The sequence below is a fragment of the Dendropsophus ebraccatus genome, chromosome 2 (assembly GCF_027789765.1).
Source record: "Dendropsophus ebraccatus isolate aDenEbr1 chromosome 2, aDenEbr1.pat, whole genome shotgun sequence".
Classification (NCBI taxonomy): domain Eukaryota; kingdom Metazoa; phylum Chordata; class Amphibia; order Anura; family Hylidae; genus Dendropsophus; species Dendropsophus ebraccatus.
The window spans coordinates 209,113,037-209,140,341 of NC_091455.1; the positions used below are offsets into that span (position 1 = coordinate 209,113,037).

Genomic DNA, 27,305 nt, shown 5'->3' on the forward strand with positions numbered 1-27,305 from the left:
CCCCGATGGCCTGAACTGGCGGTATAAAGCCGTCCAAATTCCCCGACACCTCTGGGAAATCAAAACATCTGCTTTAAAAATGATGCCAGCAAATCAGAGCCAGATCGGGGCCATTATGAAATCCTTAGCTCCTCTCCTTGACGGCCTCGACGGCAGAAAAAAAAAAAAAACCCTAATTTTCTATGCCTGGGTTCCCCTGGTCCATGTGTTTAATCCAGATGGCTTGTGCCAGTTATAGAGCAAGGGTATTTCATTAAGAGAGCCCCCCGCTGCTCCTGCCAAGTAAATGAAGAAGCCTCCGTGTAATGCTATGGAGTAAATTATCATGGCTGGAGAGATTGAAGGCTTCCTGACACTCGTGATTTACCGTCTTTTTACAAATGTCTCGCCCATAGGTGGAAAACTCATAAGTGGAGAAGGTGCCAGCTGGTTCCTTGGTACGTCAGACAAGACAGCCCCGGAGCCTACGAGACGTGCGGACCTGGACTGCAAGCGAGAGGTGAATTTTAATCATTGTTATCATTTTCCTTCGACATTTTAGACCAGGGATGGGAAGTCTTCAGCCCTTCAGCTGTTGCAAAACTTCAATTCCCATCATGCCTGGACAGCCGACACCATATGAACTGGGTCCTCAGGGGCGGATCCCTGGTTATTTCCACTGTAAGGTGAACATGGAAAGAAGACACCTTAGATACCTATGGTACTGCATTGTGTTCTGACTTGGGATATAGGAGAGCTATCAGTCCATTGTATTACCACTAGTGTTGAGCAGGCTTGCCAAACTGTTCAGGTTTGGCAATGTTCTCTAAACGAACACGAACACTCCGCATTTGACTTACGATGGCTTGAGGTTGAATGCCACCCTAGGGCTATCAGGAAGACATGGAAACAGCAAATGGCCCTAGGGCAGCATCCAATTTCTCTAGCCACAGGAAGTCAAATGTCGGGGGAAGCCCGCCCGACCCCCTCGGTGGAGCCCCATATACTAACCCCTTCCTCGAAGTCCCAAACCATGTCCCACCACTGAGAAATCCCTGTCGGAAGCCGTGCGCACCTTCACCAGAGATGAGTACGACGCCCATAGAGAATGACTGCTCCAGTCATTCTCTATGGAAGGTATGTCCTTTTCCTTCCTCCTCTGTGCCGTTCCTGTGCAGTAAGTAGTTGAATCCACAGCCAGGAGCACCGCTAGCATTGCCCCTCCACCATCATGCCGATCAAGCCAACCCGTTCAATTGATTATCATTAGAAGGAGCAGGGCAGCTAAGCGCAATGGGGGCAGGGCAGCGCTCCTAATGGTGCCCCAGGCATTAGGGGGCTATCAGCAGGTTAGATTCATCTAACCGGCTGATTGTTCCCCTTTAAATCCAAAAAAACACCTTTTTTCTACTTAGTTAATGAGCTGCTACTGTTGCTTTTGCTGAGAAGCTGTACAGAGAACACAGTAAACCCCACCCACCACCTGTAATTTTGCCAATCGGCTGTTACTAAAGACAGATTTCCCCTGACAACAAGTAGTGGACAGCAGAGTGCAGGTAAGTGAGACACCTAGTGGCTAGAGATGAGCGAATCAGATTCATTTTGCTTTGTACGAAGCAAAACAGATCTGTGCTCTTTTCTCAGTCTGCCGACTCTGTGCAGAAGGAGGATACTGCCAGAGGATCGCCTGGAAAATTCCTGGAAAACATGAATACGGCTATGGCTATGGCTGTATCCATGTTTTCCAGGCGGTCCCTGGGCGGTATCCTCCCTTTGCACGGAGATGAAGGAGATGGGCACAGATTAGACAAAGAGATTTTTATCGATTAACAATTGCAAATGAGATGGTTTATCGTTAATCTGAAATCGTTCACCATATTACACAACGATATTCGTTACTACAACCGTTTACTTCATCTGGTCCCAGCAAATGTGGAAGTAGACGATGATTTTGGTGTCAGCACCAAACGAAGGATGAACGATTTCTCGTTGGTTATTTGATCGTTGACTGCAGTCACAGGAAATGATTATCATTTAACTTCAAACAATATACCGATAATTTGCACGATAATCGTCCCGTGTAATAGGACCCTAAGCCTTTGTTTACAATGAGGCTATTCTATTGGCCAGTCTTCTATGCGCTGGCATCCTCCCTACGCCACTTCACCTGGTACTTCGGGGATTTTGCCGCGTTGCGATGTAGAGGAGATGGGAAACCTGCTACAATTATATCTTGTAGGGAATATCTTGTAGCTAAGTATAATTATGAGACTTAATTGCTTTGCTAAATTCCATTAAAATCTACAAGCCGTTGTGTAATACAGATTACAGCTCGCAATTAAATTCTCTCGTCTCCGTAATCAGAAACGGTTTATAAAACCTGCAGCGTTCCCGTACATCATCATCCGCCCCCTCCCGAAACAAAGGCCACATTCCTGTAAATGTTTACCCAAACCCAACGGGCATGATGAGATCCGTAGTCAATAACACATCCACAAAAACAGCGCTGGGATTCAGTATTACCGCAATGGTGCATGATGGGATCCATGGTCAATAACACATCTACAAAAACAACGCTGTGATATTTCTATGTACCAAACTCCATTATTTACCCATGGACTCTCCTCGGTATATTTTCTCGATAGCGATTCAGTATTGTTACCGCCATGGTGCATGGTGGGGATCAATGGGGCAAAGACTGTTGAGAGAAGAACCCACAGTAAAACATATGTAGGGATTGTACATTATCCTAGGCAAGAATTTAAAAAAATTAAGTGTACCTGTTAGTTCAAAAAAAAATCAAAAACCTACATGGTTTTGTAAGATTAACTCTTCATAGTAGTGAAAGGTGATGTTAGTGTTGTCACTGCTGTTCTTGAGCCCCTCCATGGAGCACCGCTATTTCTCATTCTCTCCACCTCTTGGGGCAGGATTAGAGCTGACCAGTAGTACTCACATATGGCTTCCTTTCCCTTACTTCTCTGGGCAATTACAGCATAGAGAATACTTCCCTCGGCTATACAATGACATAGTGCTAGTGACAGGGCATTATATTGAATACCGCAGCTGATTGACCGAGTAAAGTAATAGATGACATATGGAGGGAGAAGGGGTTACTGACGCATTGAGTTTGCGAGGTGTTATTTGAGCAGATAGGAAGGAAGCAGCAGGAACTAAAAGGTTGCACTTAGCACTGAGCTGCTACTAAATAGCAGCTCTTAATTTATTCATAGTAAAATTTCATAGATCTTAAAGGGAAACTATAAGAAGGTTAGACAAATCTAACCTGCCGATAGCCCCCTAATGCGCATAAATTATCATTAGAAGGAGCGGGGGGCTCAGCACGATAGGGGCAGGGCAGCGCTCTTAAAGATGCCCCGGGCATAAGGGGGCTATCAACTGGTTAGGGTCCTCAAACTGGCTGATAGTTCCCCTTTAAACCGATAAAACACCTGTTGCGTCTGCTGAGAAGCTGCACAGAGTTCACAGTAAACCCCACCCACTACCTGTAATTTTCCTAATCCAGCTGTTACTAGAGACAGATTTTCCCTGACAACAAGCAGTGGACAGCAGGTTGCAGTCAAGTGAGACACCTAGTGGCTAATACATTAGAGCTGTTTTTCTGGGGTAAGAAGTGGTTTTTGATTAATAAAGCAATGTACTATGTAAGGAATTACATAACGTATCACATAGATAACACACACACACGTTGTTTCAAAGCAAAGTGACCATTTTAAATGGCTATCCTAAGATAAAAGGTCAGTCCCTATTCACTATTATCTATGGGGTTGTAATATATAGAATTGCTCCTACCCTAGAAGTGGTACTATGGTGTGGTGCTATGGAAATGTGGACCAGTCTATGGTTGCCATGGATCAGAATACAATTATAGGTAAGGCCTCCCTTAACGGTTTGTAATGTTTTTCAAGTATTCGGAGGCCAAGGGGTGACAGTGCTGTAGGACACAAGGATTCCTTGTTTGTAACACTTTACATTTTGCTGTTATTAAACGATATTTCTCCATTCTTGTAGCGATCACTTGTCGTAGACAGGACGGAGTACAATCAGATATTACTGAATGCCTCAAACATGCTGGTCCTCTACCACCATTAACCCAGCCATGCCAGATACCATGCCAGGATGACTGCCAATTCACCAACTGGTCCAAATTTTCACCCTGTAATGGAGACTGTGGAGCGATCAGGACCAGAAAGCGAGCTCTTCTTGGTATGCCTTTATGAATTTTGCTGATCAGCGGCCGCAGGTTATGTAAAGGGACCCTCAGTTTGCACTTAGTTTTGGTAATTGTGGGCCATTGTGTGTGTAATCGGGGCTAGCAACAACATCAGGCAAACCAGGGCAGATGTCCGTGCCCATAGCGGTATGGCTTCTGCCTAATGCGCTAAGTCGTCAAGAAGAGGGATCCAAGGGGCTAACTAGGATGTCATAGAATGGGCCCATTCCATTTTGACCTAGCTCAGCCCAGGGCAACAGCTTCATTGCCAGGTGTCAGATACTTTTATGTTGCTAACTATGCCTCAGAAGAAGACCACGGTATGGTAACCTGTATTTCTGCAACATAAATTTCTTCTTTATAGGAAAAAGTAAGAAGAAAGACAAATGTAAGAATTCCCAGCTGTACCCACTGATGGAGACGCAGTTCTGCCCGTGTGATAAGTACAACGCTCAACCAGTGGGCAACTGGTCAGACTGTATCCTACCGGAAGGAAAAGTGGAGGTTCTTCTGGGAATGAAAGTCCAAGGAGACATCAAGGAGTGTGGTCAAGGATATCGCTACCAAGCCATGGCGTGCTACGACCAGAACAATCGACTGGTGGAAACCTCAAGGTGTAACAGTCATGGTGAGTATTTTGGCCAGTCTTCTCCCATTGTCATAACTTAGATGTGTCCAGGAAAAGTCATCAGGAGGGATCCCATAGCCTGGACCTCAACCATCTGAGGGCTCCACACTGGGCAGATCCAAGAACATTGATTGTTTGGACAATGAATTGATTTGTCAATAAAAGTCAATGGGTGAATTGATTTTCTATTTAGTCGATTGGGTTCGAGGAAATTAATCAACAACATGTCAGGGAGGTTTTTTTAATTTATCCAAAATGTCAATGGATTCTCACGTAGGTGAAACAGTAATTAGACGCTTTTAGAATTTTACACCTCAGCAAATGGATTTGGCTTTACAGCGGACGAGGCCTGTGTGCAGCTCCGGGTGGACAACAGTTGGCCTAACAATGATGGCATAGCCAGCTAAAAGAGTCCAAATTAGTCAAGAAGCCAGATACACTGTAAAAAATTCATCAAATTTTTAGGCTATGTTCACACACAGTATTTTTGCTCAGTATTTTTCAACCAAAACTAAGGCTATGTTTACACACTGTTGAAATCTAGTGGATGGACGTCATTTAATGGCAAATAACGGCTGTTGTTTTGAATTTTAACAGTGTGAGCATAGCCTTTCTGTGATTTCAATGCACTCCTGGTTATGGTTGCAAAATACTGAGCAAAATACTGTGTGTGAACATGGCCTTAAACTGTCCAGTCTAAATTTTCACTGTCTGAGAATTACTAAATTTGAGCCATTGTGGGCCAATTTTTATAGGATTTTTATTCTTTTCTGGTTCAGTGGCTATAAAGGTGGTGTTCTTTCTGTTGTTTTCCCCAGAGGCTTTTCTATAGGGTTTTATAAACTGGCCAAAAAATCCAAATCCATTACATTAAAAACAAAATCACAAAAAATGGTTAATAAATACTATGAAAAATGGTGTCTTTTAGATAAAGAAAAAAAAAGAAAGAAGAGACTTTTTTTTCTTTCAAATCCCAAAGTTATACACTCTTTCAGGTTATGTTCACACTACGGAACAGACCGGCCCTTCGGTGACCCCGGCCGGGTCACGGAACGGCTGGTCTGTGCCCGGATCATCGCGGCCGGTACTTAAGTACCGGCTGGATGATCCGGCCAGCCGCGGAGCTCTGATGTGGGCGCATCAGCGTGCCCCTGCATCAGAGCTTCCCATAGCCCACGGTGAAGCGAGCGGCCGGAGCCGCTCGCTTCACTGTGTGAACTGACAGGTCTTTCTGCGGCCGGAATTCACTGTCAGTTTTTTCCGGCGCCGCATGGGATCCCGGCCGGAGCGCAAACGATGTGTGTACGCTCCGGCTGGGATCCCATTGAAAGTAAGGTTATGTTCCGCCACTCAAAACTACGGCTGTAGCTCTGCGGCGAGAACTACGGCCGTAGTTTTACGTAGTGTGAACATAGCCTCAGGCTGTAAAGAACACACCACTTCCTGCAGCACATAAAGCAGCTGATAAATACTGAAAGACTGGAGATTTTAAATAGAAGTAAATTACAAATCTATATAACTTTCTGACACTAGTTGATTTGAAAGAAAACATTTTCACCGGAGTACCCCTTTAAAGGCATAATAATTAATATAAGGCTATGTGCACACTTGTATGAAACCAGCCGTTCCGTGACCCGGCCGGGTCTAGCGCGGCTGAGTTCTGATGCTGGCCCATCTGTGCGCGCCTGCATCAGAACTCCCCACTGCACACAATGGAGCGTGCGGCCGGAGACGCTCGCTCCATAGTGTGCACTAAGAGAGTTTTCTACGACGCCGCTAGGGATCCTATCTGGAGTGTATACGATGTGTATACTCTATGGCAGGGATTCCCTCAGCCTGCAGCACAACGTAGGTTCCGTACCAATCACGGCTGTTGCAACAACGGCCGTGATTAGTACGGAACTTACGTTGTGTGAACATGGCCCAATGATGTAAAATAAGAATTATACTTCTACAAAATATAGCACATACTCAACTACAAAAATATGAATTAATTAATATTGCTGGCAATTCTAATAATTATACATATAAAACTAAATAATAATAATAATAATAATAATAATAATAATAATAATAACAACATTAAATAATAATAATAATATAAACCGAATAATCATACATAAAATAAAAATAGTAAAAAAAATACAATAAATATATAAAATAAATTATAATAATAATAATAATAATAATAATAATAATAATAATAATAATAATAATAATAATAATAATCACATGAAATAATAATAGTAATAATAATTATTATTAACACATGTAATGATAAAATAAAAATAATAAAGCAATTAATATAGCATATAATAATTTTAAAAAACACAGTAATTGTTACTATATGTCTAATACTAATGATGGTAATAAATAGCTAAATTATATTAGATTAATAATTTGTTATTTTATACCTTATTATAATGTTTTTCATATTTTTCATCTCCTCTTATGTATTATCTCTTCGTACTTCACCACAGTGTTCTTCCCCGTCTTACTCACCGACTACAGAATAAACCAGATAAAGCCGCTTCTACGGCTCCGGCTTTTCTGATATTGTTTTGATGGTTGGTTATTAAATAAAGCTCTGCATGTAAAGAAGCCGGAGAGGCCGAGTCTGGGTGCAAACCGCAAATCCAGTTACCGAAAATTAATTTAATCTGATGATTTATACCGCTGATTAAGCTGAAGTGAGCGGCACCGCCGGCGCCCCACATAGGAAGATGCGGCCAGATAGGCTCCCAATTAATTATGCATGCCCCCAGTATAATTCAATGTGTGAAACAAGTAATAAAATGTTTTATTGGATTACATGGGGAGATAGGAGGCGCTGATTTCCGTCTGATATATTACTTTCTGCCGGAGAGATTATAATATTTTTCATCTATGGAGATAGGAGTTTAGCGGAGTCCACAGATAACACAATGCCGCCTCTTCTTCCTAAGAAATATGTAAAAATCTCCATTATTATCATTTCCTTTGTATGTACAGAGGTAATACACGCATTCTGGGAAATTTCAAGAAAAGAAAAGAAAAATTCCTCTAAGGCTTAAAGGGATTGTCCACTTAGAAAGATCCCCAGAAAATAAACTGGATAATAATCCCACGGGTTTCTCATAGACTTCATCACAACCGCTTCATCATCCCACACAGCCAATCACAGGGACTCTATGATTATGTAAGCTGCTCTGCGATTGGCTGACAGCAGAGTAGTCTACAGCTACTCATGGAGAAATAAGAGGAATGAGTCCTGGAGTCTTCAGTATAATTACGAGGAATTATCTGCCCTAGGCCACCAGGGATGATGATCTTTTTATTTACCTCTTCGCTTCTCCTACCCACCAGGGATACTGCCAGTAATACCTCTACTGCTCTAAACTACCAGGGATGTTATTATTAACTTCTTCATGGCCCTAGACCACCAGGGTTGTTACCATTAATAGTTTCCCTTTCCTAGACCACCAGGAATGCTATTATTAATAGTTTCCCTTTCCTAGACCACCAGGGAACTTACCAATAATAGTTTCCCTTTCCTAGACCACCAGGTATCTTACCATTAATACTTTCACTTCCCTAGAACACCAGGGATGCTACAATTAATACTTTCACTTCCCTAGACCACCAGGGATGCTAACATTAATACTTTCACTTCCCTAGACCACCAGGGATGCTACCATTAATACTTTCACTTCCCTGGACCACCAGGAATGCTACTATTAATAGTTCCCTTTCCTAGACCACCAGGGATCTTACCATTAATACTTTCCCTTTCCTAGACCACCAGGTATCTTACCATTAATACTTTCACTTCCCTAGAACACCAGGGATGCTACAATTAATACTTTCACTTCCCTAGACCACCAGGGATGCTAACATTAATACTTTCACTTCCCTAGACCACCAGGGATGCTACCATTAATACTTTCACTTCCCTAGACCACCAGGAATGCTACTATTAATAGTTCCCTTTCCTAGACCACCAGGGATCTTACCATTAATACTTTCACTTCCCTAGACCACCAGGGATGCTACCAATAATACTTTCACTTCCCTAGACCACCAGGAATGCTACCATTAATAGTTTCCCTTTCCTAGACCACCAGGGATCTTACCATTAATACTTACACTTCCCTAGACCACCAGGGATGTTACCATTAATACTTTCACTTTCCTAGATCACCAGGGATGCTACCATTAATACTTTTACTTCCCTAGACTACCAGGGATGCTACCATTAATACTTTCACTTCCCTAGACCACCAGGAATGCTACCATTAATAGTTTCCCTTTCCTAGACCACCAGGGATCTTACCATTAATACTTACACTTCCCTAGACCACCAGGGATGTTACCATTAATACTTTCACTTTCCTAGATCACCAGGGATGCTACCATTAATACTTTTACTTCCCTAGACTACCAGGGATGCTACCATTAATACTTTAACTTTCCTAGACCACCAGGGATGCTATCATTAATACTTTCACTTTCCTAGACCACCAGGGATACTATCATTAATACTTTCACTTCCCTAGACTACCAGGGATACTATCATTAATACTTTCACTTTCCTAGACCACCAGGGATACTATCATTAATAGCATCCCTGCTGGTCAGGGTATGAGTAATCTACAGACCATGTATCGGGTCCTCCAGAAGCTCATTCTCCCTTCTGGCTAAAAGATGAGTGTCTTGCACCTAGGACCATTTGGTGACTCCCAATTCCGTATGGTACTGTCAAAATAGGTTGAAAATCACTGGTACTAATATGTGGAGTCATTTAGATCAACCTGGTATAGTGAAGGGTCTATGAGTATGATGTGTACACCCCATGTGGTTCATGGTCTCTTGCCGCTGATCCTACGTCATATATTTTTATATGTTATTATATTTTTACCTTCTTCCCAGGGTACATAGAGGAAGCGTGTATTATTCCCTGCCCCTCCGACTGTAAGCTCAGCGAATGGTCCAACTGGTCGCGATGCAGCAAATCCTGCGGAAGCGGAGTCAAGGTTCGATCCAAATGGCTACGTGAGAAGCCGTATAACGGAGGACGGCCCTGCCCCAAGCTGGACCACACCAACCAGGTAACTCATTGATATCTGTCGACGTTATGCTGACAGACACGCCCCTCACAGAACTGTTTACATCCTACCAGCTTCAGTGCATTGCATTAAGGGAGATTTTTTTTTCCCCACTAGGGAGAGAGAAGTAAGTTGTGGGTAGAGATATCTCGTGGCATCTTATCTCCAGGCAGAAGGAAAGGATCAGGCACTGAAATTTAACATGCCTGATCCTCCTTATGTCAACATCACCGAGTCAGGAAGCTTCCATAAACTCTTAAGGCCCTATTCCACGGAACGATTATTGTCCGTATTCGGCCGTAATCGTCCCGTGGAACAGAAGGCAATGATCGTCTGACATCGTTTATGTCGGCTGATCGTTGCAGTCGTTTGTTTTTCAACATGTTGAAAAACATACGACTCATATAGCAGCGATCTGCTGCCGTTGCTCTGTGGAATAGGAGCGTCAGCAGCAGACGCGGCTATATGCTATGGGCTGCCCGGACGATCAAGCGATCACCCGGGCAACCCCCCCCCCAGACTCACCCACTCACTGCCGATGCATCAGAGATGAGTCCGACGCCCATAGAGAATGACGACTCCAGTCCTTCTTTATGGAAGTCGGACTCATCTCTGGGGAGCGCGAGCTCGGCTTCGGTCTGGGATATCTCTGCGGCGGGACAGGCTCCGGGACCGGGACTTCATGGAAGCAGTAAGTATATATGTATAGTATATGTGTCTGCACCGGGGGGGGGGGGGGGGGGGGGGGGGGGGGGGGTTGGCCGGGCTCTGCCCCAGCATGGGGGGGGGGGGGTGTGTGACAGGTTCTCCTTAAGCCTATAGCAAGCTACCACCAGCATAATACTGCTGGGAAGCTCCTTACGATTGGTTTGCATAGGGGTAGCACTGGAAACATAGGAGTACTGTAAGGGTAGTATTGGCCATATTGGAGTACTGTAGGAGTAGTACTGGTCATATAGGAGTACTGCAAGGGTAGTATTGGCAATATAGATGTACTGCAGGGGTAGTACTGGCCATAATGGAGTACTGCAGGGGTAGTACTGGCCATATAGGAGTACTGTAGGAGTAGTACTGGCCATATAAGAGTACTACAGGGGGTAGTACTGGCCAAAATGGAGTACTGCAGGGGTAGTACTGATCATACAGGAGTACTGTAGGGGTAGTACTGGCCATATAGGAGTACTGCAGGAGTAGCACTGGTCATATAGGAGTACTGCAAGGGTAGTATTGGCAATATAGAAGTACTGCAGGGGTAGTACTGGCCATAATGGAGTACTGCAGGGGTAGTGCTGGCCATATAGGAGTACTGTAGGGGTAGTACTGGCCATATAAGAGTACTGTAGGGGGTAGTACTGGCCAAAATGGAGTACTGCAGGGGTAGCACTGATCATACAGGAGTACTGTAGGGGTAGTACTGGCCATATAGGAGTACTGCAGGGGTAGCACTGATCATACAGGAGTACTGTAGGGGTAGTACTGGCCATATAGGAGTACTGCAGGGGCAGCACTGGTCATATAGGAGTACTGTTAGGGTAGTACTGGCCATAATGAAGTACTGCAGAGGTAGCACTGGTCATATAGGAGTACTGTAGGGGTAGTACTGGTCATAAAGGAGTATTGCAGGGGTAGCACTGGCCATAATGGAGTAATGTAAGAGTAGTACTGACCATAATGTTGTACTGTACAGGTAGCACCGGTCATATAGGAGTACTGTAGGGGTAGTACTGGCCACATAGGAGTACTGTAGGGGTAGTACTGGTCATAAAGGAGTACTGCAGGGGTAGCACTGGCCAAAATGGAGTACTGTAGGAGTAGTACTGGTCATATAGGAGTACTGTAGGGGTAGAACTGGCCATATAGCAGTATTGTAGGGGTAGTACTGGCCATATTAGAGTACTGTAGGAGTAGCACTGGTCATATAGGAGTACTGCAAGGGTAGTATTGGCAATATAGAAGTACTGCAGGGGTAGTACTGGCCATAATGGAGTACTGCAGGGGTAGTGCTGGCCATATAGGAGTACTGTAGGGGTACTACTGGCCATATAAGAGTACTGTAGGGAGTAGTACTGGCCAAAATGGAGTACTGCAGGGGTAGCACTGATCATACAGGAGTACTGTAGGGGTAGTACTGGCCATATAGGAGTACTGCAGGGGCAGCACTGGTCATATAGGAGTACTGTTAGGGTAGTACTGGCCATAATGGAGTACTGTAGAGGTAGCACTGGTCATATAGGAGAACTGTAGGGGTAGTACTGGTCATAAAGGAGTACTGCAGGGGTAGCACTGGTCATAATGGAGTATTGTAAGAGTAGTACTGACCATATTGGAGTACTGTACAGGTAGCACTGGTCATATAGGAGTACTGTAGGTGTAGTACTGGCCACATAGGAGTACTGTAGGGGTAGTACTGGTCATAAAGGAGTACTGCAGGGGTAGCACTGGCCATAATGGAGTACTGTAGCGGTAGTACTGGCCACATAGGAGTACTGTAGGGGTAGTACTGGTCATAAAGGAGTACTGCAGGGGGAGCACTGGCCATAATGGAGTACTGTAGGGGTAGTACTGGTCATATAGGAGTACTGTAGGGGTAGTACTGGTCATAAAGGAGTACTGCAGGGGTAGCACTGGCCATAATGGAGTACTGTAGCGGTAGTACTGGCCACATAGGAGTACTGTAGGGGTAGTACTGGTCATAAAGGAGTACTGCAGGGGGAGCACTGGCCATAATGGAGTACTGTAGGGGTAGTACTGGTCATATAGGAGTACTGTAGGGGTAGTACTGGCCATATAGCAGTATTTTAGGGGTAGTACTGGCCATATTGGAGTACTGTAGGGGTAGTATTGGTTATATAGAAGTACTGTAGGGGTAGTACTGACCATATAAAAGTACTGTAGGGGTAGTGTTGGCCATATTGGAGTACAGTTAGGGTAGTACAGGCCACATACAGTACTGTAGGGGTAGTACTGGCCATAGAGGAGACCATGTGATTGACTTGCCATACAGAGAATATTCCATAAGTGTCTATGCTATTATTGCTATATAACAGATCCCAGAAGGGAAACAAATTACCTGTTGGCAGAACTTGATTTATGTCCTGAAGGACATAGAAACTTCTCCCCACAGGCAAGAACTTCCCGGATGAGGAGTCAGGCCGTGCTTTCTTATTCCTCTATGTCACAAATCCCATGATAGGTGCGGAGAGGCGACATGTGCCAGACTGTGTATTACAGGAGGATTGTGAGGCGACGTCTTCATATGTCATCTCTACCTGATTTACTCGCTATTGGCAGATGTGCTCAATGCCCTGAGAATGTTTGGAGAATCTTCCTGCCTGTGAATTATTCATGGCGCACATTTGAATAACACATTAGCATAAATATGAGATACATTACATGTGGCATTAGAGTGTCTATTAATTATGACAATCAATCACCGGCGTCAGATTACAGGGGGGGGGGGCGAGGGGGGGTATTCCTATATAACGGAGAACAGGAGAGACCTCAACCTGGAGATCTTATTATACAACCACAGCAAGAGGTTTATGAGCTCAGACTATAGTCCTATAAACAGGAACATTATTACTACAGATATAATTGTGTATAGGAGCAGTATTATAGTAGTTATATCCCTGTATATAGGAGCAGTATTATAGTAGTTATATAAGCACAAGCAAATAGATGTGTTGGCACTATCAGTGACCCGTGATTTGTGTGGAGCTGTTTATGTTTTCAGATTAAGTGTCTTTGTGAGATGAGGAGCGTTGTAGTCTTTGTTGGCTGAGTAATCTCAGTGACATTCATGCATTACAGTGGTGCTCAGCGTAAATGAGAAAGCAGTTCATTTAATCAGCACAAGCCATTGAGGAAGTAAAGACCAGCGGCACTCACCGGGTTAATGCAGTTGTGATGATTTATTGATACGATGTCATCTTGCAGATAAGCTCAGGGCAGGGGGAGACAGGTCCAGAGGTGCTATGCATAGCACCTCTGGACCTGTCTCCCCCTGCCCTGAGCTTATCTGCAAGATGACATCGTATCAATAAATCATCACAACTGCATTAACCCGGTGAGTGCCGCTGGTCTTTACTTCCTCAATGGCTTGTGCTGGTTATAGTAGTTATATTCCTGTATATAGGAGCAGTATTATAGTAGTTATATCCCTGTATATAGGAGCAGTATTATAGTAGTTATATTCCTGTATATAGGAGCAGTATTATAGTAGTTATATTCTTGTATATAGGAGCAGTATTATAGTAGTTATATTCCTGTATATAGGAGCAGTATTATAGTAGTTATATTCCTGTATATAGGAGCAGTATTATAGTAGTTATATTCTTGTATATAGGAGCAGTATTATAGTAGTTATATTCTTGTATATAGGAGCAGTATTATAGTAGTTATATTCTTGTATATAGGAGCAGTATTATAGTAGTTATATTCTTGTATATAGGGGCAGTATTATAGTAGTATATTCTTGTATATAGGAGCAGTATTATAGTAGTTATATTCCTGTATATAGGAGCAGTATTATAGTAGTTATATTCTTGTATATAGGAGCAGTATTATAGTAGTTATATTCCTGTATATAGGAGCAGTATTATAGTAGTTATATTCTTGTGTATAGGAGCAGTATTATAGTAGTTATATTCCTGTATATAGGAGCAGTATTATAGTAGTTATATTCCTGTATATAGGAGCAGTATTATAGTAGTTATATCCCTGTATATAGGAGCAGTATTATAGTAGTTATATTCCTGTATATAGGAGCAGTATTATAGTAGTTATATTCCTGTATATAGGAGCAGTATTATAGTAGTTATATTCTTGTATATAGGAGCAGTATTATAGTAGTTATATTCTTGTATATAGGAGCAGTATTATAGTAGTTATATTCTTGTATATAGGAGCAGTATTATAGTAGTTATATTCTTGTATATAGGGGCAGTATTATAGTAGTATATTCTTGTATATAGGAGCAGTATTATAGTAGTTATATTCCTGTATATAGGAGCAGTATTATAGTAGTTATATTCTTGTATATAGGAGCAGTATTATAGTAGTTATATTCCTGTATATAGGAGCAGTATTATAGTAGTTATATTCTTGTGTATAGGAGCAGTATTATAGTAGTTATATTCCTGTATATAGGAGCAGTATTATAGTAGTTATATTCTTGTATATAGGGGGCAGTATTATAGTAGTTATATTCCTGTATATAGGAGCAGTATTATAGTAGTTATATTCCTGTATATAGGAGCAGTATTATAGTAGTTATATTCCTGTATATAGGGGGCAGTATTATAGTAGTTATATTCTTGTATATAGAGGCAGTATTATAGTAGTTACTGTATATTCTTGTATATAGGGGGCAGTATTATAGTAGTTATATTCTTGTATATAGAGGCAGTATTATAGTAGTTACTGTATATTCTTGTATATAGGGGGCAGTATTATAGTAGTTATATTCTTGTATATAGAGGCAGTATTATAGTAGTTACTGTATATTCTTGTATATAGGAGTGGTATTATAGCAGTTATGCAGGTCAGTAGAGTACAGTCGGCACTGCCGGTACCGCAAACCAACGGATGTCAGGTAGCGGACAAGACACAGGTAGCTCTTACTCGGGGTGCTCCCGGGAAATGCAGAGTGCAAACAAGACAAAAAGAGAGTAAAGCACGGGGCACTCACCGATAACTTCAAGTTTGATAGTCCTTAATTGCATGTGGCTAAGCTCCTAGGGAAGGGAGGACAGATGGACTAGGCGGGCCCGTACACCCCCTCTTTCCTGGCAGGAAGCTCGTGAAACGTCGTTTCGAGGGTGTACGTGCCCGCCTAGTCTATCTGTCCTCCCTTCCCTAGGAGCTTAGCCACATGTAAACAAGGATTATTAAGCTTGAAGTTATCGGTGAGTGCCCCTTCTTATTATAGCAGTTATATTTATGTATATAGGAGCAGTATTATAGTAGTTATATTCTTACATATAGGGGGCGGTATTATAGTAGCTATATTTCTGTATATAGGTGCAGTATTATAGTGGTTATGTGAGAGAGAAGAGAAAACAGAAGCGGGCACTCACCGGCAATGTGCGTCTTCAAATCGGTTTATTGAGGGTTCACTTCACCATGCGGGGAGGGGGGAGTGTGGAGCGGACACATCCTACAGGTAGACTACAATTGTTTCATGCAATACTGCGCTTCTTCCGGTCTACGGATGACCGGAAAAAGCGCAGTACCGCGTGAAAACAGGTACAACTACCTGTTAGCAGTCCGTATCCTAGGTGCCGGAGATTACCTGGGTGGTATTGTCCAGCTCTCCCTCCTTAGATTATAGTAGTTATATTCTTGTATATAGGAGCAGTATTATAGTAGTTATATTCTTACATATAGGGGACGGTATTATAGTAGTTATATTCCTGTATATAGGAGCAGTATTATAGTAGTTATATTCTTACATATAGGGGACGGTATTATAGTGCTTACATACTTATAGACAGTTATGCATATTATTGATGTAGTGTTATAGACTATGACTGTTCCTCACTCTAGTTAATCACAATTGAGAATCTTTGTGTTGTTGTTGTTGTTATTATTATTATTATTATTATTATTATTATTTATTGATTGTCATGTAGATATTCTGGGAAGATGCCCGGAGGCCACTTGTCCGTGTTCTTGGAACTGTCACCTTCTGTGCTATATGACTTCACTCTGCTAGATTACAATATGTGGGATGCACTTGGTCAGAATTATGAACTTGTAATTTAATTTTGGACTAAGAAGCTTTTCTTCTGTTGCCCTTGGTCTTGATTTACAGAAAGTCAAATCTGTATCACTGCTGCCCTCTAGAGGCAATTATAATTATTACCTTGTTGAATGTGTGTTTACAAATCTAGATAGATAGATAGGTAGATAGACAGACAGACAGATAGATAGGAGATAGATAGATAGATAGATAGATAGATAGATAGATAGATAGATAGATAGATAGATAATTCTTATCTTTCATTTGTTGACTGTCAAAACTTTTCATTCGGCCAAAACCATAATTTAATTTTTTTCACTGTTTGGGTTATTATACATAAATTTAATTCCATCTTCTGGCTTCGGGCTTGTTCTTTACTTTATCAACATGAAACCTTTCAGCTAATTACGTTCTGTGCTGATTTGCTGATCCTTGTCCTGTATCGCCGCCTCCTCAGGCTTCACACATGGATATTCTCAGATCTATATCATCCTTCTGCTCCAACAAGACTTCTTCAAGGGGAGCGCAGGCAGCTTTCTATTGCTCCAGTGCAAAAAAATAAATAAATAAATAAATAAATGATACAGTATATTAAACAGGTTTAAAAATAGTCTTGATTGCAAACTCTCTTATGGTTGGGGTGTGTTCACACACGCTTGAGTTTCATTGCATTTATGCAATGAAGGGCGGCAGGACAGCAATTAAATGATTACTTAGTGCAATGATATGATGCATTTTCATTGCATTACTACATGTGCGAACACAGCCTGATGTGTATGCAGCTCCTGTGCAGAGCAATGTATGAGAGACTACCAGGTTACCAGATCCTGCAGGAAAGTTTTGCCCTCTCTGTGTGTAGTTTTATGTAGTGTGCAGATAAAGAAGAACTGTAGGGTCAGACTACACAGAGGGTTTTATGTAGTCTGTAACCATGGAGACATAGATTTTTTTTTTTTTAATCAAGATTGTAAAGTTTATTTATTTAAAGGGAACCTATCACCCTGGCACCTGGGGCAGAATCCACCTTACTTCTGGGTCATATACTTACCATCTCCTGCCAGTGCCACCCCCGATGTTGGTCCCGTCGCAGACAAAAATTGATGCCCACTTATCTGCATGCTCAATGTGCAAATGAGCAGAGATGAGTGCAATGTCTATAGGAAATCATAGCTTCAGTGATTTCCTATGGACATCAGAATCATCTCTGCTCATTTGCATAATAGTAAAATAAAAAGTTGCACAAATTGAGGGCTTGAAATTTTTTTTCCCTTTTTTTTCACGTAAAAATGTTTGCATTGGGGGATAAATTCCCCTCTAAGTGGGAAATCCTGGAAAATATTTCTATGCTATATGGGCTGTGTGTATTATAGATCAGGCTATGATGTCATGATGTTTTGCACATCTACATTTTCTAACTATATTCTATCCTCTTTTTCACCTCTTCTACCTTTTGGGATTCCCATCTGCTACACAGGCTCAGGTAAGGAAAAGTGTGTGATTTTTTTTTTTACAGATTATGTGTTAGTAAATTACAGATTTCTGTTTGGCTTCTGTAGTACTTTGTACTGTTGCACTTTGCTATGCAGGCCTCTTTTTTATAACATTGTACATGACTCATATGACCTTAGATTACATTAATAGGGGTTTCCAATGCTTCGATATTGATGACCTATTCATATTGGTGGGGATCTTACTCAGGGCATCGCTATCAATGAGCTGATTCGAGGAGTCAGTACTTCATGAAGTGCTACAAATCATCATAATGTACCAGATACAGTGCCATACGTTTTTATTTTGTGGTAGTGCCTGGTATTGCAGTTCAATCTTTTTATCTTAAAGGGATAACTCCTGAGAGAAAAAAAAAGTTTTTAAACTGATGTTAGAAAGTTATACAGATTTGTAAATGACTTCTATTTAAAAATCGCCAGTCAGTACTTATCAGCTGATGTATGTCCTGCAGGAAGTGGTGTATTCTCTCCAGTCTGACACAGTGCTCTCTGCTGCCACCTCTGTCCATGTCAGGAACTGTCCACAGCAGGAGAGGTTTTCTATGGGAATTTGCAGCTGCTCTGGACAGTTCCTGACATGGACAGAGGTGGCAGCAGAGAGCACTGTGTCAGACTGGAGACAATACACTACTTCCTGCAGGACATCCAGCAGCTGATATATAATGGAAGACTTTTAAATAGAAGTAAATTACAAATCTGTGTAACTTTCTGACACCAGTGATTGGATTTGAGTTCCCCTTTAAGTACTAGATCTTAAAATGTTCTGGATTATATGATACTGGATTGAAGTAATTTGTAGAATTCGCTCTCATAGAGAGGACTTCATTTCTATGCTGGGAATGGACAGTAATAATCTGATATCCTACGGCCGAGCGTCTGACAGTCTCCACAGGCCATTTGGGGATCACATTACAATATGAAATAATCTTTCAGGCGTCAGAAATGCTTTTACCTGCAGACTTGAGTGAGTGCAGATAATATTGCGTCTCTGTAGAAGACCTGGGGGATTGTGGGTAATCAGATGATTGCATCTTCCTGGCATTAAGTAATGATCCATACATTGTGGTCGGCAGGTATATGAAGTGGTGCCGTGTCACAGCGACTGCAACCAGTACGTGTGGATCACAGAACCCTGGAGCGTCTGTAAAGTCACCAATGTGGATCTCAAGCAGAACTGCGGAGAAGGGGTCCAGACCAAGAAAGTCCGGTAAGAACACATCCTTAAAGGGATTCTCCTGTATGGTCAATCCCTTCATTAGAATCTGGGAAGAAATAAATGTCATCTGGGAAGAAATAAACAAGTGTGAGATTTCATTGCAGCGCCACCACTGGAGAAATAAGGCATTACACACGGGCCATTCAAATGAATGGGTTGTATAATATATATATATATATATATATATATATATATACATATATATATATATATATATATATATATATATATATATATACACATGTACAACCCATATATATATTCTACTTCAGAAAAATGCTAAGGGTTGTAGACCGGGAACAGAAAGGGGTTATTAGGATTAGTTGCCATATTCCAGAAACAGCGCCACTCTCACCTTCAGTTTGTGTTTGGTATTGCAGATCAGTTCCATTGAGTTATATGGAGCCGAGTTGTGATGTCAAAATAAGGAGTTGTGGCTCCCCGTATATTGCACCTGTTCCCAGTGGGGAAAGTTAGGTATATTATATGGGGAGCTACAACTCCTTAGGCTACGTTCACACAGAGCAAAAGGAGCGGATTACGCAAGGAAATATTTCCGCTTGAAATCAACTGATGCTGAATTCCGAGCAGATTATAAGCAGAATGTAAGCAGAATCCCTGCGTATTCTGCTAGGAAAGTGTTCAGCTCGTAATCAGCTCTTGACAAATTCAGCGCGGAATACTCGAGGAATCCGCGCTGAATCCGCATGCATTCAGCGCTGAAATTCAGCTAGTATTTGGTGAGTAAACTAGACTATACCAGAACATATACTAGAATCCTCCTCCCCCCCCCCCCTTTTCCCCATTTCCGCGCTGATTCAGCGAGTAATTTCCGCTTGTATTACGCTTGTATTCCGCGCTGAAACAGAAAATCAGAGCCCCATTGATTTGTATAGGCTTCCGCTAGCGGAAGAATGAACATGTTCATTCTTCTGGCGGAAAGCGGATTAGTTCAGTGCGGAAATTCCACTGTGTGAACTGCAAAGCAGAATTTCCATTCAACACAATGGAAATTAGCTCTGCACCTATTTTAACGGCTGAAATTTCAGCGCTGATTCAGCGCAGAAATTCAGCTGCTTTTGCTCAGTGGGAACGAGCCCTTATGTTTGTAAATAGTATTGGTTGGTACCTCCCAGCATTGGCAAGGGTCTATATAATAAATTAATTGTAATACCACACACAAGCTGAGGACACAGGTGGCGTTCTATTTAAAAGGATAGTAAATTATTTTACTGTCTTTAATAACGCCTTCATTTAAATAGGAAATGCACCGTAATATTATTATGTGCAGCCCTGGCTATGATCTGATCTATAAATATCAGTTTTTCATTCCTCTAATAAACAAGAATCAATAAATTCTAAAATGTATTAAAACCTTCATCAATGTGATTTGTGACGGGGAAAAGAACGTTGTGATTTCTGCCTTTATTTACAAATGTTACATATGGTTTGTTCAATAGCACAACCTGGTGGCTGAAGCTGGTATTGCAGCAGCTGTGCAAAAAAATAAACTATAGTGCCAGACTATGCATGAACAGTACTTGTATACTGTGTCATCAGATGGATATAAAACACTATACACTATATACACTATAGGGCCAGAATGTATATTTGCATATTTTGTATCATCAGATGCATGCAGAACACTGTGGATGGTCCTGCCGATGTTGTAGAAGATTATCTGTGTGAGCCGGAAGAGATGCCTCTAGGAGCCAGAAACTGCAAGCTGCCGTGTCCTGAGGACTGCGTCATGTCAGAGTGGAGTGAATGGAGCAAGTGTCCTCTGGTAAGTATCTCTCTAGCCAGGGGCTTATACTATAACCTAGTGTGAACATAAAAATTATAATTGTATATCATCCTACATGATATAGATATACATACAAATAAAAATAATATAGATTATATATAAAAAGTGGGTCATTCACATTATTACATTACTTATCCTGTACTAATGCTGAATTAGAGGGTGTATTGTTCTCCAGAGCTGCACTCACTATTCTGCTGGTGGGGTCACAGTGTACATACATTACTGATCCTGAGTTACATCCTGTATCATACTGCAGAGCTGCACTCACTATTCTGCTGGTGGGGTCACTGTGTCCATACATTACATTACTGATCCTGAGTTACATCCTGTATTATACTCCAGAGCTGCACTCACTATTCTGCTGGTGAGGTCACTGTGTTCATACATTACATTACTGATCCTGAGTTACATCCTGTATTATCCTCCAGAGCTGCACTCACTATTCTGCTGGTGGGGTCACCGTGTATATACATTACATTACTGATCCTGAGTTACATCCTGTAATTCTTTTTATTAGAAAAATATAAAACATAACAAGTATAACTACATAAACATAAACGCGGCTCCATCAGCCAGAACAAAAACAAATACAAAGCTTTTCTGCTTATAACAAAAACAACAAATTAATAAATTCTTAAACAATATCTTTACGGAAAGGAAATCCTCCCTCACACCTGCCTCACTGGCCAGTCCAGCTTCATTATAAGATAGTACCAAAATCCCCCAAACTTACAACTATTACTAACCCCACCACCACCACTACTATCTACCCCACACTCACACCTCACAGCACACAGAAATAATATAGTAAAGCCACTTTAGACCAAGGGCCAAAAAGCTATAACAAGGTTTGAGCCATTCTTGTCTCCAACTTAATACAGTCCCTGCTTGGACATAACTGAACAAAATAAGAGACCAAAACTACACAAAGCTTTTTTTTTTTTCTTTTTTTTTTTTTTTTTCCTTCAACACACACACAGCACCCCCCACTCACACACACCCCAGCACAATTCACCAACCAAACCTCCCATCCCCATATACATAACTCCCACCTAACCCCCCACACACACACACACACACACACACAATACACAACTTTAACAGTTAAGAAACTATCCTCAACTAAAACTAACCTAACAAAACAAAGTTAGTACAAATGGAAACATCAAATACTAACTTGAGAATACCAGGTCCGGCTGCCTTATATACTTAAAGATAAAATATGATAATAATAATAATAATAATAATAATAATAATAATAATAATAATAATAATAATAATAATAATAATGTATACTAATAAACAATAATGCAAATAATAATAAAATTATAGCAATCAAATTACATAAACCTATCTAATATTCTAACTACAAACCCCATCACCCACACCCCAAATCTGGACATGAGTCTGGGTCCATAAGTTCAGTTCTTGTCCCTCAGTGACCCATGCCAGAACCCCAAGTACTCATCCAGGAAAAAGCATGCGATGTAAACCCCCCATCACCCCTCCCAACCTATCCTATACCAATACCATATACAATAACTATAACCGTCCATAGGGCTTATCCAGCCCTCAACTTACCAAACTACCTAAAACACCAACACCACAACACATAACAACAAGGCTCAAGTTCGGTAGCCTGTAAGCCCTTTACTGTTTATAACTGAATAGAAAGTTAAAACAAAAAGCTAAAGTGTCATGCACAGCCCCCCACCGGGATCGGAGGATGGCAGACCGGGTACCATAATAATTTATAACCTATCCCTGACTATTCACCCTACCCTCTCCCTACTACTATCCCTAAATATTAATCTAACCCTCACACTCTCCCTACCTCTGTCCCTATCTACTCTGTCCCTAACCAGAATTATGGTCCCTCACCCAGTGGGCTCAGTACCTAGGGCACAGCAAAGGAAAACCCTCTCCACAGGAGAGAAGCCCTACTGGTACCCAGCCTGCCATACTCCAAAGACCTGATCTTCCCGAGGTCACCAGTGATGTTCCTACAGACCTCCACCTCGGAGAGGACTCTACGCTGTGTAGATACTAGACACCGTGCGTTCCACGTGTGGTACCTAACTACTAAGCTGACTAGAAATAACGTGCAGCGATCTCGGCCACCCAGGTTCCTGAATGCCCCATAAGCCCACTCCGGATAGGTGAGGCTGGCTAACTGACTCCAACCTATGGAGGCGCCCACCCTGGTGTAAACCCCTATATTGAAGGGACAATGAAGCAGGAAATGATCCATGCTTTCCAGCGTATTTCCACACTCCTCTCGGGGACACCCCCGATCATCGGAGCTCCTGCACTTCAAATTGTCCCTCACATATAGCTTCCCCTGGAAGCAGCGCCAGGCCAAGTCCCAAAACTTCTGGGGGATCCTCTTTGAGTTCAATAGACTTAACCCAACCCTCAGATCCTGACCTGGGCAATCCCTGAGCGCCAGGGGCTTCTGGAAATGGGTCAACAGAACCCTTTGGTCAAGGAATTTCCTTGACTGAGTCCTGATCTCCCACATTCCCAGACCCCACCGACGTATCATCTTCAGAGTCAGGGTAGCGTAAGCCGGAAGATATCCATGGGGTGTACGAAGGTCCTTCACTCGCCCTCCTGTCTCCCATTCCTGGAAGAAAGGCCGAAACCATTCCCTGCAGGAGAGTACCCACGGAGGAGCCCTCTCTTTCCAGAGGTTTGCGATGTTAGCTTTCAAGAAGGTGTTCACTAAGAACACCACAGGGTTCACCATAGACAAACCCCCTAGTCTCCTCGTGCGGTACGTAACCTCTCTCTTGACCAGGTTCAGCCTATTCCCCCATAACAGCTGGAAGAACAGGCTGTAGATCCTAGTATAGGAAGCCTCTGGCAAGATACATACACTGCCCAGGTAGATAAACAAAGGGAGCAGGTATGATTTGATCAGGTGCACCCTTTCCCTTAAGGTTAAAGACCAACCTTTCCACTGATCCACCTTCCGAGTGGCATCCAGGAGCCTACCATCCCAGTTTTTAGTGGGGTAATCACCCTGGCCAAATGTGATGCCCAATACTTTTGCTGACTCTTGGGGCTCTGGAAGGGTGCCCGGGAGATCAAACCTGGGATCCCCCCCTCCCAGCCAGAGACTCTCACACTTGTCCCGGTTGATCTTGGACCCGGATGCCTCCGAGTAGCGCTCCACTTCAGACATCACCATAACTGCCTCCCCTCTCGAGGATACAAAAACAGTGACATCATCAGCGTACGCTACCACTCTCAGGGTGGCTTCTGGCTCCTCCAGGCTCATCCCGACCCCTGCCAACGGTCCACAACCAACCCTCCTAAGGAAAGGGTCGATCGCGAACACATACAACAGTGGGCTCAAAGGACAGCCCTGGCGAACACCAGACCCAACCTCAAAAGAGCGGCCAGACCAACCGTTCACCAGCGGGAAACTCTCTGCCCCTGCATACAAGATCTTAAGCCAATTGACAAAAGTATCTGGTAGGCCATATCTCAGAAGGACGGACCAGAGGTACTCATGGTTCACCCGATCAAATGCTTTGGCCTGATCCAAGGACAGCAAGTACCCCTTCCAAAGACCCGCACTACTCCGCTCCACTGCCTCCCTGACACTAAGGACAGCACTTAAGGTGCTTCGGCCTGGAACAGAGCAGTGCTGAGCCCCCGAAAGGAGCCGGGGTGCAAACTTCACCAGCCGATTAAACAGTATCTTGGCCAGAATCTTCCTGTCCGCATTGAGAAGAGCTATGGGCCTCCAATTCTCAATACGGCTCGAATCTTTACCCTTTGACAGAAGAATCAGGGCTGACCTCCTCATTGACCTCGGCAGAGTGCCCGAGGAGAGACACTCATTGAAGACCTCGGTCAAGAGGGGAACCAAGAGGTCCCTGAAGGTCTTATACCACTCAGATGTTAAGCCATCTGGACCTGGCGACTTCTTCAGGGCAAGCCCTTCAATCGCCAGTCTAACTTCCTCTTCCCTGATCTCTTCTGCCAAAACATCAAGAGAGGGGTCTACCCCTGGCTCAGGAATGGTTTCAGCCAGGAAACCCGACATCACATCTCGATCTAGATCCTTCCTCCCCAAGAGGTGTGAGTAAAAGGATCTGATGACCTCCAGGATCCCTGATCTGGACCGGTTCAGAGATCCCGTACTATCAACCAGTCCAGTCACGATCTTACTATTCACTGACATCTTGCAGTTTCTGTAGGGGTCGGGCGAGCGGTACCTCCCGAAATCCCTCTCAAAAACTAAAGATGTGTGCCTATCATACTGACACCTCATGAGCAAGGCTTTCACTCTGGAGATCTCCTCTCTACTACCTCCAGTCGAGACGAGATGCTCGAGTTTCCTCCTCAGGCCCTGATACACACGATACCTATTCAGGGATCTGAGGCTCGAGAGCTGGCGGAAGAACCTCGCAACCCGCTTCTTGAATATCTCCCACCACTCTGACTTACTACTACATAGGCCCAGTAGAGGTACCTGACTCTGAAGAAAATCCTCAAAGGATTGTCTTACCTCTGCTTCTTCCAGGAGGGACGAATTCAGCCTCCAGTAGCCTCTACCCATCCGGGGGGTCTCTGAAACATTCAGGGAAAACAAAATTAGACAGTGGTCGGAGAACTCCACCTCAACCACGGACACTGCGGAAGAGACGGCTTCCTCCTTTAAATAAAACCTGTCTAATCTAGACCTGCAGCTACCTCGATGATAGGTGAAACCCGCGTGGCCCGAGGGTGTCCGGATGTGGGCATCCTCTAGGCGAGCTTCCCTAACTATACTAATCAGGGCCATGCTATCATAAGCCAGCTTGTCTTTGGCGCCTCTCCTGTCCTGAGACCTCGTGATAGTGTTGAAGTCTCCACCAAAGATCACCTGCCGACTCGTAAAAAGAAAGGGCTTAATCCTCATGAAAAGGCTTTTACGGTCCCACTTAGTCTGTGGGGCATAGATGTTAATGAGCCTGAGCTCTTGCCCCCTCATGAGGACATCCAAGATCAGGCACCTCCCCATTTCCAACTCAATAACCCGTCTGCATTCTACAGGAGCGGTAAAAAGGACCGCCACCCCACTATACGGCTCAGCCGCAAGAGACCAGTGTGAAGGTCCATGCCTCCACTCTCGCTTGGCTTTTACTAGCAAGGCTTGATCTGTCAACCTGGTCTCCTGCAAAAACAAAATGTCGGCGTTAATACGACCGAGAAAATCAAAGGCTGCGAATCTAGCCGTATCCGACTTAATGCTGGCACAGTTAATGGATGCCAGCGTCAATGGGGTGAGTGCCGCCATCATGGGTGATTGAGTTGGACAGCCTTGTCTCTTTATTTCCTACCCTTCTTTTTACCACCTTCCCCATCAGAAGAAGATCCTTTTGCCTTTTCTTTAACCCGCTTTAAAGATGCAGACATATCCATACCCAGATCCTCATCTCCTGACCCAGGAGCCACCTGACCTCCCGAGGAAACAGCCTCAGAAGGAACAGGCTCGGCACCTCCTGGAGACCTCACCGTCTCCAAAATCAGTCCCTCAACCTCGGATTTGCCGAGGGCCTGGTACCTATTGGACAGAACGATCAGAGGGGGGTCAGTCAGGCTTTCCTTTGGCACTTGGCCCGCAACACCGGAGGACAAAGAAGAAGATGCCCTAGGTCCCTTCTGGCCTTGCCTCCTACTGTCGCACTTACGTTTTTCATTTTGCCCTTTCCCACCATCCTCATCCAAACTTTCATATTGGGAGGAACTGGAGGAAATGGCTCTCTTTGCCTCCTCTTTACGAAGTCTCCTTATCTCTTCATCTAACTCGATATCCTCTAGAGCCTCAGCTGTTCCCTCTAAGCCGGCATCTGGAGCAGGACCACTGACTACTCCTGCCACCAGGGAACTTCCCAGGTCCCTGCTCCTTCTGCGCTTCTCCTCTCGCCTGAGCTTAGAGGGGGTCTTGTTTTTCACCTTCTTCACTGGCACTAGTGCCCTTTCTCCTCTGCTGGTCCCCTCCCCAGGTGAGGCAACAACAAGGCTCTCCCCATCTTGGGCGGCCGCAGCATTGGAGAATGAGCGTGGACACCTGCTAAATGGGTGACCAAGGTCACCACACAGGTGACAGC

The 27,305-nt window shown here is 43.3% G+C and overlaps 1 protein-coding gene across 4 annotated transcripts in view; it reads left to right on the forward strand.

Annotated features, from left to right (window-relative positions):
• Positions 1–27,305, forward strand: part of THSD7A (thrombospondin type 1 domain containing 7A) — a 270,999-nt gene that overhangs the window by 218,655 nt on the left and 25,039 nt on the right. For all 4 annotated transcript variants that reach the window (XM_069959351.1, XM_069959350.1, XM_069959349.1 and 1 more), the window contains 6 exons: positions 396–499; positions 4,012–4,206; positions 4,578–4,841; positions 9,750–9,928; positions 19,249–19,382; positions 21,024–21,177. In XM_069959351.1, coding sequence (XP_069815452.1) covers positions 396–499; positions 4,012–4,206; positions 4,578–4,841; positions 9,750–9,928; positions 19,249–19,382; positions 21,024–21,177 — 1,030 coding nt within the window. The remainder of the gene's footprint in view (positions 1–395; positions 500–4,011; positions 4,207–4,577; positions 4,842–9,749; positions 9,929–19,248; positions 19,383–21,023; positions 21,178–27,305) is intronic.